At 36.6% G+C, this 14159-nt stretch overlaps 1 protein-coding gene and 1 long non-coding RNA gene across 5 annotated transcripts in view; one reads left to right on the top strand and one right to left on the bottom strand.

The window, feature by feature from the left end:
* LOC139800855 (uncharacterized) overlaps positions 1-9335 on the top strand; it is a 28059-nt gene extending 18724 nt beyond the window's left edge. For all 4 annotated transcript variants that reach the window (XR_011727969.1, XR_011727971.1, XR_011727970.1 and 1 more), the window contains exon 8: positions 9026-9335. This is a non-coding gene — a long non-coding RNA (uncharacterized lncRNA). The remainder of the gene's footprint in view (positions 1-9025) is intronic.
* CFAP161 (cilia and flagella associated protein 161) lies at positions 8000-13009 on the bottom strand. Its single transcript, XM_071754384.1, has 7 exons — positions 12895-13009; positions 12646-12735; positions 12248-12483; positions 11098-11182; positions 10147-10305; positions 9331-9404; positions 8000-8390 (listed from the first exon to the last, which is right to left on the bottom strand). Exons 1-7 carry the CDS (start codon positions 12976-12978, stop codon positions 8204-8206), a joined length of 915 nt encoding a protein of 304 aa, XP_071610485.1. The 5' UTR covers positions 12979-13009; the 3' UTR covers positions 8000-8203.
* Positions 13010-14159: the final 1150 nt, after the last annotated feature.

Below are 14159 nucleotides of genomic sequence, written 5' to 3'. Positions count from 1 at the left end.
TCAGGTAAAATAGACTCACCTCGCTAATGATTTGTTTTCTTTACCTAAGTGAAGCTATTAATTATAAATTATTAGGTGTTGCCCTGATTGTATTCAACATGCAGATTTTACATAGGCTAATGAATTTTGACATGTGAACTTAGTGTACTTTCAATACCATAACCAGTGGCTTTATGATACCAGGTTCTTTTGAAGTAACAGGAACTATATGAGGTAAGGTGTTTTTAACGGTGGCAATCTTTTTTTTTTTTTTTTTTTTTTTTTAAATTTATTTCATCTCTATAGCACTCTCTTAAGCAAACTTTTTAAACTTTAATCAGTAAGGGACAAAAAAGCATCAACAGAAAACTTCACGGACTATTACTGAAGAATGTAACTATGACAATATTGGACCACTAAATTAGAAAGATTATCATTGTTTATTTCTGGGTCGAAAATTACCTCTGTTTACCTGCAGAAACTTAGTACCTTATTGGACAGGTAGTTCTGCAAGTTTAAGTATATTTTGAAAAGCTTTGATTTGTGTTGCTCTTTGTGATTTTGTTTCCTACTGGCTGCGTTTTCTGAACCCTTTAAGAAATCCTTTCACTGTCTGTCAGTTCAGTTACAACTTCATTGTCCCACCCTAGGGAAGCCTTAGACAACGATGCTGTTTATAGCAGGCAGAAGAACTCCAGGTGATGGATATGCTCTTTGTGACAGTTAGACAGTAGGATTGTGCTCACTTAATTACACTGTTCATTTGGAAAAATTGTTGCCCAGCTACAGCAAGTTAATAAGTTCTTTTCCATAGAATAACTTCAAATATGTTTGAAAAATCATTATGTGCATTTATACCAATTCTGACATTTTTCTTTACAATAGGAACTTTGCACTATTGCAGAAAACCTAAAATTGCTATAGGTTACATGGGCTAACTGAAAAACCTTCACTGCTTGTTGACTTACAGGCAACACTTAACTTCTAAAAGCAAACAGCTAATGGCTGTGTCATGTCACACACCAAATGTGGTATAAATCGACTTTGCAATTTTTTCTGGGATGAATGAACTTTCTGTTCACAGAAATGATTGCTTAGATGAAAAGGTTGCACACATAAACCATATAATACAAATGGCTACTCCCCAAATCCTTGTTTAGTTTATTTCATAGAAAGCAAGAATTAGTGTTGGTGTTTCTGAATGCTGCATAAAGACCTGTGTTCAGCAAAAACTATTCACTAGTCCTAAAGTGTGATACTGTTTAAAATCAATTAGCACTTCAGGACAAAATTCCCTAACTACCTAACATGGCACAATCAGTTCATGTATAGTCGTCCTGACTGGCTTCTACCCTCTAAGCAATAAGTTACCTCTCAAGATGCCCATTCTGTTAGAAAAGTTTGTATGCTGGTGGCCTCCCTGGGACTTCAAAAAAGATTTTAGTAATAACATAGCACCCTGCTCAAGTTATTAACATTTGTTCAGTTTAAGGTATAAAATGTTTTACTGGTCATAAATATTTCTGTACAATATGGTGACTTCTGTCTGAATTTTTGGTTTAATCCAAAGCTTGTATTTCAATAAGAAAGATTTCAAGAGCAAATTTCAACTGCTCTTTTGACAGCAAATTCTGGAAACATGGTAAGATAAATCAGGACCTTACCACAGAGCTTATGCCACCATAGTTAAGAGTTGCTTTTGTTGTAATAATGAATTATAAACCCCAGAGTAAAGTGATCTAGGTACTCAGCATGTTCTAAGAATGGTCACACTGACTGGCTTAGGAGGAACAAAGAGCACAGCTGATAAATTGGCTCAGTGCTAGGAAGCTTTTTAGTTTCTCTCTAAGACTATGAGTAGAACTTGAAATCAGTTGGATTTAAGGACATCTCAGGGAGAAGGATGATGGTGAGTAGCAAAAAAAGGGCCTGGTGAAGACCTAGGAGTAGCAAGAGTGTTATTTTGGACTGCTATGCTTAGGTAAATATGCTTTGCTTTTAATAATCAGATATGAATATGTCCCCAACCACTTATGATTACACTGAAAGAACTAATTAGTTCAGGTAGTTTCAAACAAAATCAATTAATATTTTAGATGAGAAAAGATTGTCCTCTGGCATACACTGAGCAGTATGTTATTTCTGTGTTTGCATTAAAGTACCATGTGTGTGTGTGTAGTGCCAGTTCATTTTTCTTTCATATATATATATATACACATACATACATATGTATATTTATATGGCAAAATATGCCTTTTTTCATGGCCAGTTAAAGTCTCTGCTTATTTGCAAGGCTATAATACATCTTGGGTGTTCTGGCTAGACTAATGCTGCCAAAATTGTCAGCAAAAAGAACGGAAAAAGAAAAAAAAGAAAAGACTGATGAACCTTAAACTTTTCCCCAAACAACTGCTTAGTTGTTTCTTCAGGATACAGGAGGGGCAGAAAGCCCAAGCAAGAAGGGGTGGTAGGAAACCAGGGAGGAAGGATAGGAGATGCTGTCTGATGTGGATTTCACAAACTGCTATATTTAATCTCGTAGAGACCCTATAACAATAATCCATGCTAATTAGCATTTTATGAGTTTTAAAAAGGTTTTGACCATAAAGGAAAGATAACATACTTGGGTTCAGTGCTTTACTCACTCACTAGTTTCTTGCTCTTCTTTTTCTGAAAGATTTTATGTTTATTTCTATTCTACAGGTAGCATTTTTGGAAACAGCTAAAGACCATTTTTGAAACTGATTTTTGTAGCCTAAGCTCTCAAAAGCTGTGTACAACCTGATTCTTGGTAGTTTTAACAAGAGCAAGCTGCAGAAACAGCACTTTAGTTTCTCAGGACCAGTGTCACATTTGCAAATGGGACTTAAACTAGCAGTTGGTTAGGTTTTTTTACACTAGTATGCCATATAATTAAATAACTAAATATGTATATATAAAAATAAATACTGCCATATATAATTCTTATTCCCCTCTGTGGGTTTGTCAGACCTACAGGGACAGCACTGTGGTTTGTGGGCTCTTCTCCTAGCAACTCCTATTAACGTCAGAATTACTTGGGTAACTGCATCTTCATACCCCACACTAAGAGGGTGTGCTATTACTATTTGGTGCTGTTTTATGTGTAGATTACATGTGCCTCTACCTCTGCTTATTTTCAATAATTGTAATTCAGTTTCTTGTCATCTTACAACCATTTTTAATAACAGCTTCATGCTATTACTTATTGAACTTCTCTGCTGTAGTGATTTGTATTTGGAAAAAAAATTAATATATGGTCCCTGCCCTGAGGAGGCTATAATTGAAACAAGACCAGGATTATAGAAACTTATATACTAGCTGGCCTGTAACTGGAGGCTCTGTTTAGTTTTGTTTTGACGTGTACTGTATGAAGCACCATTTAACAGATGTTGGGAAATTAGCTCTCTGAGCTTCTCATATAAACATATAGGAAAGATGCGTATGTAAGAATTAATTTCATCCTTGAATGTGGGTTTTAATGTCATCAGGCATTTTTTAATGTTTGTGCCTATTCTTCTGTGCTTTGAGTCCTTCTTGACAAAAGATATAGAAACTGCTGAAGAGAAAGTTAAGTGTGCAGGAATGCTTTCTAGTGCAGTACTGATGATTCTATTCTCTTCTATAAAAGACATTGAATTGCCCAAGCACATCAGTGAAAAAAATTAAGGAAAGTGTTAATTGTTTTATTACCTATCCTCCATTCTCAGCGTTGACAAAAAAACCCAGACACGCTGAAATGGGTGGGTTCTCCCTAGGTCTTTATGGCAAATTGTCAGTCCCCATCATTGTAAGTATTGCAAAACCTGTCACACAAATCACGTATTTGACATAATTTCGGATGCTCATCCCCATGCTAAAATACCACCTAACCAGCAAGGTGAGAGGTCTTCCCACTCTTTCTCTTACCAAGGGCAACGCAGCATTGAGGATGAGATTCTCTTTTATGGTTTCCAGGTTGAAGTCAAACCTGTATGAAGAGGGGAGCTACCAACCTGTGGCTTGCCCCTCACTAGACTGTATTATGGGCAATGAAATGCATGAGGCAAGACCTGGGACAAAGCCAAAACCAGAGCAGAATTAGAAGAGAGGTGTAGCTGACAAAATGACATAGAGAATTCCTAATTGCCACTTGTATTTAACATATTCTGCATTTCACATCTGTATTTTTATTTTGTGAATCCCTTAGTTTCGTTTTCATGTATAAAAAAGTCTTTATTGTTTATAAAGCAACAGATATGCTTTAAAAAGAACATTCTCACACCCGGAATTACAAAAGGTATGTAATATTAATTCAGGGTAAGTGGGCACATATGTTATCAAAATCACTATCTTACCTGCCAACTCCACAAAATTTTCCAGTGCTTGGATATTTTCTTTCACTGTCATGTGGAATTTCTGTGCTTTTCTTTTTTTTTTTTTTTTTTTTTTGTCAAATATTTTATTTAGTTACTAAACCTATGTATGGCCTCTTCCTCTGATCAGCTGCCTCAGCTACAAAAATACTTCATGACAATCAGTGAAAAGAAAAGCAGCCTAGGAAGATACTGATGAGATGAGGATGAGGGGCCAGGCAGTTGTACCAACTGTTGGGAGAGCACTTTGAACAGCAGCAAATCAGTAAGTTTGAGCTAGATAATATGGCAAAGAAATTATGTGAAATGTGAGTTGGAGAAGCATGTAACAGAGAGGGAAAGGGAAAAGGCAGATTTAAAAGTGGATTTTCATTTTCCAGCATTACTGATGTGTGAGTTTATTAGGAGGATGATACTTTTTCTTTGCTGAATCTTTGAATGCTCTGCACCTCTTCTTTACCTCAATATTGTGCTGCTAACACACATCTGCACAGCAGAACACGTGCAGATGTGAGTTCTCCCTGTGCCTCAGGCCTGTGGAAAGCCATATTATCCCAGCACTAAATCTGAACTAATGCATCCTGTCCCTCAGCACAGACCAATAGCTCAGGATCAGCTTCATGCTAACAGTTTTTGGACTGCCTGGAATGGAGGCAGAGTGAGCTTTATCTTCCCACAACATACTTTGTAGGGCTATGTATATTGGTTCTAATTTGGAAAAAGCATTGAAAGTTTTCTTGATACATGACTTTGCTTTCCACTGGTACATGTCAAAATGCCTTGCAAATGGAAAGCATCACTGTCCATATTTCATGATATGCAGTACTTGGACAAGCAAAATACAGACTCTGCCACCAGCTACACAATGGCCAGGTTTGGAGCTCAGTTCCTGTCTCTGTTACCCCCTCCATGAGACCTTTGCCTGTTGTTAGCTGCCAGCTGCAGGACTGTTCAGTTTCTGGCCTGATATTCAATCTCATAATTCTGTGTTTATCCATAAATGTCCATAATGGCCAAATTAAAAACACTTTGTAGCACTCAAGCAGAAGTTTCTCTATTTTAATACCTACAGAATTGAAGCTGAAATTTTTCAATCAATTGTGAAAGCATGCAGAATTTTTATCTCTGTAAGTCTGAGTAAGCAATAACACTGTCCCTATAAGTAGATGCATAATTTGCAATATATGTGGGGTTTCTTATATTTACATAGAAAGTGAAAGAAAAAGCTCCTAACAATTATATTACTTTAGAATGTTTTGGTTACAAATTAATTAATATTCCAATTGGATTTAAGAATTTGATTGTATGTAGTAGACAGTGTTCTATGTTCTCCTAGCTACCTTTGCTGCTTAACATAATTTAGAAAAAAAAAAAAAAAAAAAAAAAGGTCAAAACATTAATGATCTCTAGCCCAGGATTCAAGCCTGATTTAACTTGGTTAGCTTTTGTGGCATTGCATCAGGGACTCATTTGGCTTTACAAATTTCAGGCTGGTTTCCACTAAACTGTGCTATTTCGAGAAACGTGGTGCCATCGTGTGGACAATATTAAGAATTGTAAAAAAGAGTTTTAAAAAGAATAACTATGTAACAGAAAAATGTATGTATTCAGCATCAGGAATCAGCAGAATTACAAGTATGTAATATACAAGAAGCCATGTGGTTTTAAAACAGAATTAGGCAAGAATAAATACTGACACTGGAATCAGGAAAACCTTTCCCATGAGCACAAACTGATCATAGCACACTGGAGTCTCCAACCCACTGTTAATCAGCACCTCTGTCCAGCATTACCTACTTCTGTATTCATTTCTTCTATCTTTTTATCTCTTTGGTTCTCCTCTTAGAATTTGCAAGACTTGTTTTTGTACAGCCTGCATTGCTTCTCTCCCACACAAGTGCACACAAACTCAAGCAAACATCAGCCAGCCACGGCGTTCTGCCCACACACTTCTCATTCCTGCACTTCACACAAAGCTTTGCTTAAGGCCTCTTCTGGTTTCTTACATTTAGCCAAGAGGAAAGAAACTTTTCCCGACTTGAATTATCTCTCCCTAATACTCAGAAAAGTCCACAGGGTTCAATTTAGAAACACTGCAGTGCACTCGTGCAGCCTGAGTTTTCCTACAAAATCAAAGCAGAATTATGCCAATCTATTTGTGAAAATGTGAAGAATTTTACTGTCTGTAACCTGGAGTTATAGGAGTGACTCTATAAAATCCATCTTTTGCTAAACATCAGGTTTCCTGTCTTTGTTTAGACAAGTGCTTAGAAAGTGAAAAAGTGTAAGCAAAAATTCCTAATTTCCTCTGAAATACATCTATACCAGACCTGTGCAGTTTTGCATGAGAAATATGATTTAAAACCTGTCCTCTGTGACAGACCTGCCCACACAAACCTGCATGTCACAGAACCGTGATCTATCCCCTGCTCTGAGGCCCTGTATGTGAAGTGCTGGTTAACCTGCTCTTCAGTCTGCTGAGTAATCAATATTGAATAAAAGCAGAAACATTTAAAAACCTTGACAGTGGGTTTGGACCAAACAGTTTGTGTGGAATAGAGCTTGATCACAACATGTTTGGATTGGTCCCTTCTTCTGTAAAAAATTTGGTTTAATTTCGTTTATTTATTATTTTATTTATTTAAACAAAGTTTGTATGAACACTGAAGATCTTTGGAATCCTTTTTGAGAATGGAGATTTATGCAGTATTTTACTCAGAAATTCAGTTACTTTGTGCAGAAAGAGCCCATCCTTGTGGTACAGTAAGAAATTGAATATGTATATGTGGTAGTGTGGCTTTAGTAAATGGATATTTAATGGAATGCCATATGTTAAGATGCTCTGTGTTGCTGTTTCAGCTTCCTTATAAAGGCAGGTAACTCTATGAAGTAATGACACCTCTTTTCCATATCTTTGCATCCCATGCTTGGTTGATTATTTTCTATCAGAAAATGTGAGTTCCAGGTGAAATTTTTACCGTTCTTGGGCCATTTATTTAATGTGGGTTCTCTGGTGTCTAATTAAATGTGACCATAGACCAGCACCTCGTTGGATCAACTCAAAGTGTCTCGTATTCTTTGGCATTTATTTTCATGAAGTTTGTGGAGGCTTAGTTTTCGTTGACAATTTTGGCTTGCTGTCAAACTTAGTAGGAATGATCATGGACTGAAAAATTCTGAATGTGGGAGACAAATGGAACATGGTGATGCATGGATAATTCTGCTGGTAGTTGCTAGACTGTATTGCTTTGCTCAAGTTCTTGATTAGTTGGCATTTAAATGTTTGGAATACACAGACAAAGATAAAACCCCCTCAATTTATTCCTTTTATAATTAATGCCCACAAATCTGAAGCCAGTCTCAAGATAAATAAACCTCATTTTTGATTTTTTTTTTCTAATAATTGGCAACATTGCCCTAGACAGAATGTGGAACAAGTTCAACGAACAGCTTTCTTTCAGATGAACTTTAAATGTCAAAGTATCCCCTGATAGCGTGACTGAGATGACAGGTGACACAGGTCTGGTTTTGGAAGAACTGGCTAAATACACTCTGAAGGCCTTTAAAGTAGTGAAATTATATTACACATCTGACATCTTTTGCCATCAGTGAGTGGGAAAAGAGCAAAATGAACTCTTCCTGATTCATTACTTTTTGATCTTGTGCATAAAATTTTATTAGGTTTTTTCTGCTGTATAACCTTGATGACTGAATGAGATTGTGCAATATTACAGACGGTGGACTTTCATTTCTGTTTTTAAAATGCACATCCCTAAAACTAAATCTGACCAGAAACACAAGAATCAGAATGTCATCAACATCTGCTGGCTGTTGTCTGGGATTTTTAGATTCTATTTCTCTTTACTAAACTCATTCTTTCTGACCCAGCCTGGCTGAGGGTTGGGTCTATCAAACATTGTAGTGTTCTCATCACCGGGATTTCCTGTAACTATTAACCAGTAATTCTTATCTTCTTCAGCTTTATGGGAGTCCAGGTAAGTGTGACAAATTACTTCATGTTCTTTTCCAAAATAAGACCTGCAAAGTCAAAGACACAAGAATGGGCAGAAGGAATTACTGTATACACAAATTCAGTAAATCTGTATTATCTGTAAATTGTTCAAAGTTTTCTCATGTTTCTCTTGGCTTCAGAAATATCACCATCTATTTTCCAGTATCAGACCTTTACAAGAAACACAACAGCCCACTTCATTTATTATGCATATTCCAGGAATTTGAAACAAAAGAGGAAATGCTACCTTTCTATCTTCAGAGCTAAAACAGCCCCATCAGTATGAGGCAGTGCTAGGACTCAGTATGCACAGGCTGGTTAGGGTTCTTATCACCACTCACATCACCATTTCTCTCTGAGAAAGACTTTGACTACTTAGTTAGTAATTGTTCCAGCAGCAAGCATTCAGACCTTTTTTCATCGTCAAAAATCTGACACAAATCCTCAGTCAGATATTGCTTGGAATTTAATGGGAAACAATTGGTACACTCCTCAAAAACACTTAATATTAATTTAATGCATGCACATTAACTTAAACTGTTGTATTAACTTCAATTTGTTGAGAAACTGATATAGACATAAGTCATACTCAGTTTTATGATGTCTGGTTTTATTTAGTTCTCTTATACCTTACACTTAGTATGGATTTTTTTTCTTCAAGGAAACCCCAGACAACTGTAATTGCTCAAGGTACCCAAAGGAAGAACCACCAGAAACTAGAAAAGGTTTGAAGCATGATATGATATGATATGATATGATATGAATTAAAAAAAAACAAGTCTGAGTTGATTGTCTTGCAGCATCACACTGCAGCTCAGATACACAATAAGGTAAAGGAGAATGTGCAGTCTGTGTTCTTTTCCATTTCCTCAGTGAATTCCTTAAGCAATTGTCTTATTTCTTACAGTAATTCTTGATTTTGGCACATCATTATGCACATCCCTGACCACTATAAATCATTCTTACCTTGTCCAAAACTTCCTTGGAACAGCTAAGCTCCGATTAGTAAAGTAATGAGTGATAATAACTTCAGAATTTGCCTGGAAAAAAAAAGCAAGGGAAGACACGTGGCAGAGATTTTTACACTAACTGTTCTTATTGAAATTAAATGCTTTTATTTATTGCTTACTGTAAGCCCACATTGCTCTATATCACTCTGAAACTGCTGCATGTTATTAGTGAGATATTTTACACCCTATCAGTTCTCAACACAACTTTCTTTACTCCTCAGACCAGACAAATGCTTAACTCTCAGGTCAGACACATTGTTCTGTTCAGTACATTCCACTTCACTCCCTTGTGCTGTCTGCTTTAAAAAAAAAATATTAAAAAAAATACACAAGCAAGTAGTAAAGAGCCATTCCAGTAGGACCCTGTGCCATCAGGATAATTCTGCTTGCAAATTATATTTGCCATATGAGAGATCCAGATTGTTTGGGGGCACATCCTAGAAATGGACCTTTTTACTTTACCAATTGGCATTTTTTGTGTAGAAAAGAATTCTTAGTCACTCACATGTACCAATAATATAAATAAAGAATATTGTCTTTGACTATTACATAATTTTGACTGTGTTGTGAGCTGATTCATGTAAATGAGTCACCAGGACCTAATGAAGTGTACATGCTGATTCCCTGTTTTAAAAGACTGTTTGTTCCCTCTCCCCATTCTTAAAATTACAGGACAGAACTTACATGAGGAAAATACATTAATAATTCTAATTAGTCCACCTACTGTTTTAATTAAGTATTTGTAACATTTTCAACAGTTTTAATTTCTTACAGGAACTGGAAATCCTTCATATTCAAGACGCAGCTGTGGATCCAAGAAGGCAGCTTGCCAGAAAGTTTGCTGGGAAAGCTCATCTGTCAAAACAACTTGCTGAAGGCAAGATTTCTTAGAAAATCGCATGAACGATTTATGGTCACTTGCTAGATATAACTGTAAAAAAGAAAAAAATATATATATACATTAAGGACAGTTTAAATGTAAAAGAAACAAGATATGTAAATTGAAAAACAATTAAACACAAAAAATTTTTTCTCAGCTGCTGAAAAAATCAGTCTGCCAAACTAGAGCTAAACAAACAACTCCATAACACAGATTTTATATTGTTGATAAACTTATTAAATGGTAATTCTATAAGAAGACTAGTGAATACTGATTTAAAGTTGAATCTACATTTTAAAGATTCGGTCTCATTGAAGCAGTTGTTGAGAGGGAAAATTTCTTCAGTACTGTGGTGATTTATTTTGATTGTGTATGTGATATGTAATGATTTATTTGCTTCTATCTTGCAGAGGAAAACAACATTTTAACATTTAATAGAAATCTGCTCCCACAGAAATACAGAACAGTACAGATTTATCTTGACAAGAAATGAAAACTTCTCATTATGGATTTATTTAAAGAAAAAAAATACTCCCTCTCTAGAATCATAACAGAATTAATCATTAGAGCTAATTTCAATTTCCTTTCTTCTTTTTTTTTTTAAATCTCCTTCATCTGCTCATTCTGGCCGACAGCTCCACTGGACTGCACCCCTGATCTCAGGCAAGCAGCAGAAACCTTCTAATCAGGTATTGCTGATCTTCAAACAGGTCTGATTCTAAATCTGCTCTGTGAAGCTAAGGTGTTGAACCACTGTACAGCTTTATAAATATATAGATATAGTAATTAAATGCGCACTATTAGTATATGCCAGCATTGACAGCTGCAACTTCATTGCCTTACCATTTGGTCAGAAAATCCTCCTGTTGTCCCTAGAGCAAAGTTTTGCCCAAATTTAATTGGTTCACCCTCTGCACTTCCATCAACACTGTTAAAATTGTAAAAAGGAAGAAAGAGTCATTAAAATAATCAGCTTTGCTATAATTTTGTTTGTCTAAAGTTAGTTCTTGTGGCAACCCTTGGTATTAAGTTTACCTTTAAAAATAGATAAAATAACTTGAAAAAAACTTTCATACTTGACTTATTGGTTAAAATATTTAACAGAATAGAAACAGACTGTATTGATTACTTTTTATGATGTATTCATTAGCACGCAGGGTGGTAAGATCACATGCAATGAAAAATCAATGAGAATTCAGCATCTGAAAAATCACAGACTAAAAGCAGAATTGTGTGTTTGTGTTGGTAACTTAACATAATATTATAACATATCTAACTAATAGTAATTTGGTTCACGATGTCAACATACATGCTGGTATATCTCTATTTCCAGAATGTTTTCTGTATTTTACATTAAAGAATCACGAAACTTAAGTGCTAGCATATTCAGCATAAAAAACTTAAGGTACCTGATGAATGTAGTAGTCCATTAATGAGGGACTTAATAGCATTTAGTGTCAACAACTCTAAGATTGGACAGCAGCTAAGCAAAAGTACTTCAGTTGCAGTTCTGGAAGGTCTAAATAATGCTCTTGGCATCAGAATTCTTTCTTAGGGCTGAACCGAAGCATTTTGCTCAACAGCAACTCTATGGGTTAATTTTCACTCTTATGCACTATTATTATTGTTAAATACATGCAGTCAGGCAAAATCTTCTAGTATTGAGCAGGGCCCTGCTCAATACCTTATTTGTAGGAGAACTAATAAATAATAATAATAGTTTTTACATGCTTTGTATTCTACAGATGAAATATGAATGCATTAAAAACACTGGTTTCACACCAATATGAAGCTGATTTAAACTTCCTTAGAACTCTTCACAGTGATATGCAGAGCAGAAGCAAACTAATGCAGGATCCAAGTAAAAGATTCTTTCTTAAATAACCTTACTTGAATTCATTGGCATATTAATGGATTACATTGCAAATTTCTCAAAAACAGATACTGAAAACTAACATAGTATTTGAAAAGAACTTAGAAAAAAGTACCAGACCTTAAAACGCAGAATGTGTTTCGACCCACTGGGTTCACACTCTCGACTGCACTCAGTCCCCGAGGGGCCAGCGATGGTTTGGTCGAATACAGGGAAATTTCATCCAGATTCACTGCCAAGGTCAGACTGCCATGCACACCAGAGTAATTCTGCACTAAGGGTTTCTTGTCTGGGTTCAAAAGCATCACGGTGTCTCCAAAATGAACAAATCCATCCTTCGATACTGACAGCTGGATCTAAATTAAAATATATGTAATTTTAATTTTTTTATATCAGAAGTTTTTTTACCATGTAAAATGCTAATCCACAGCATCCCCCGTGCATGAAGAACACTGATGTCAGCTATGCCTTGCTGTGTGGAAACACAGAGGATGGACATAACCTTCTCAAAAAATTACCTTCTTTAAAACAGATTCTTGAAGTTTCTTTAATTTCTGTATTAAAAGTTCTCCTCGTTCTCTCTTATGCATAAAATCCTTCCAGCGTTCCTAGGTGCAAAGGAGAGAGGGGGCAGACACGTTACCCAGTGCTCACCATTTCAGGTTTAAAATAATTCTAAAGCATTAGGGGGAAACTCCGTGAGGTGGAGAGGCAGGCGAGGCTCCTCGGGAGCCGGAGAGAAGAGGAGGGCCCGGCCCCACCATTACCTCCTGCAAACTCAGGTCCTCGCTCCAGTTCCCGATGAGCACCCCGGGCCTGTAGGACGCCATGCTGGCGTTCCCCGTCGCCATGGCGACCGCTCTGGGTCGCGATTGGACGCCGCAGGAGAGAGGCCGCCAATGAGCAGAGAGAACGTAAGGAAGGGGCGGGACCTTTCTGCCCAACGCGGGGGAGGGGGGGGCCGGGTCCCAGGAGGGTCCTGGGGGATAAAAATGCAATAAAGGGTAAAATCTTTCCGCATAAACTGACTGCCCCTGCCTGGGCATGTGCACTGAAGGTGGACAAATAGCACCCTGACAGACAGGGGAAAGCCTCTCGAAGTTGCCACCAAAGATCTCGCAGGGAAAGGCCTGGGAAAATAAAAATATAACAAAAAAAAAAAAAAAAAAAACACAAAAAAAAAAAAAAAAAAAAAAACAAAAAAAAAAACACAAAAAAAAAAAAAAAACAAAACAACCAAAAAAAAACAAACCGAAAAAAATCAAGAACCCACACAAAAATAAAAATAAATAAAAAACGAATTAAAAAAAAAAAAAACACAAACCCCAGCCCGACCCCCGATTCCCCCCCCCCCCAAAAAAAAAAAAACAACCCACCCCAAACAAAAAGCCCAAACAAAACAAAAACAACAACAACAAAAAAAACACCCCATGTTCCATTTCGGTTCTCTTTTGTTCCACAGGGAGATGCTGAGAGGGCAGCGATGCTCTTCCTATCCTCACCCCTGCCTAAGGAGTTTCTGACCACCTGGTGAAATGCTCCTGCTGTTCCAGGCGTCATGGTAAGTAGAAGTACTTCTGTTCCTGGTGCAGTCCTGTGACAGTAGAGTTGCACAAATGGGAGATGCTGAATTCAAGAATTTGAGCCAAACTATAGTCTTAGTCTGGGGCTTTATTTACAATCAAGTAGCCTTTTACATTCTTTATTGATCAAGGAGGTGCAATATCAGCTTCATGCAACAAATGAGTTTATAACACTAACTCTACAGTATTGGTAAATATTGTGTGTTAGATAAATAGTTTGATTACAAATGTTTTGTATTGTTGTTATTTTACTATTCAAATATCTGGCAAGATAGGCTAAATGCTTATGTTTAAGCTATGTTATGTTTAAGCTATATGTTTACTTTCCAGATAGCTTAAGCCAATGATTTTCAGTGAGGGTGCAGACCCTTGCACAGGGTATTTAATCCCTTTACAACTATTGTGCTTTTCTTTCAAGCTTAATATTATAAGGCTTCGATTCTGGACAA

Source organism: Heliangelus exortis, chromosome 11, assembly GCF_036169615.1.
Source record: "Heliangelus exortis chromosome 11, bHelExo1.hap1, whole genome shotgun sequence".
Classification (NCBI taxonomy): Eukaryota; Metazoa; Chordata; class Aves; order Apodiformes; family Trochilidae; genus Heliangelus; species Heliangelus exortis.
This window is presented reverse-complemented; position numbering and strand designations above follow the sequence as displayed.

Coding starts and splice junctions, on each gene's coding strand:
- CFAP161 (XM_071754384.1), bottom strand. CDS start 12,978: ATGGCGACGGGGAACGCCAGCATGGCGTCCTACAGGCCCGGGGTGCTC. Junction 12,484..12,645: donor AAGAATCTGTTTTAAAGAAG/GTAATTTTTTGA, acceptor ATTTTAATTTAG/ATCCAGCTGTCAGTATCGAA. Junction 8,391..9,330: donor CCAAGGAAGTTTTGGACAAG/GTAAGAATGATT, acceptor TTGACTTTGCAG/GTCTTATTTTGGAAAAGAAC.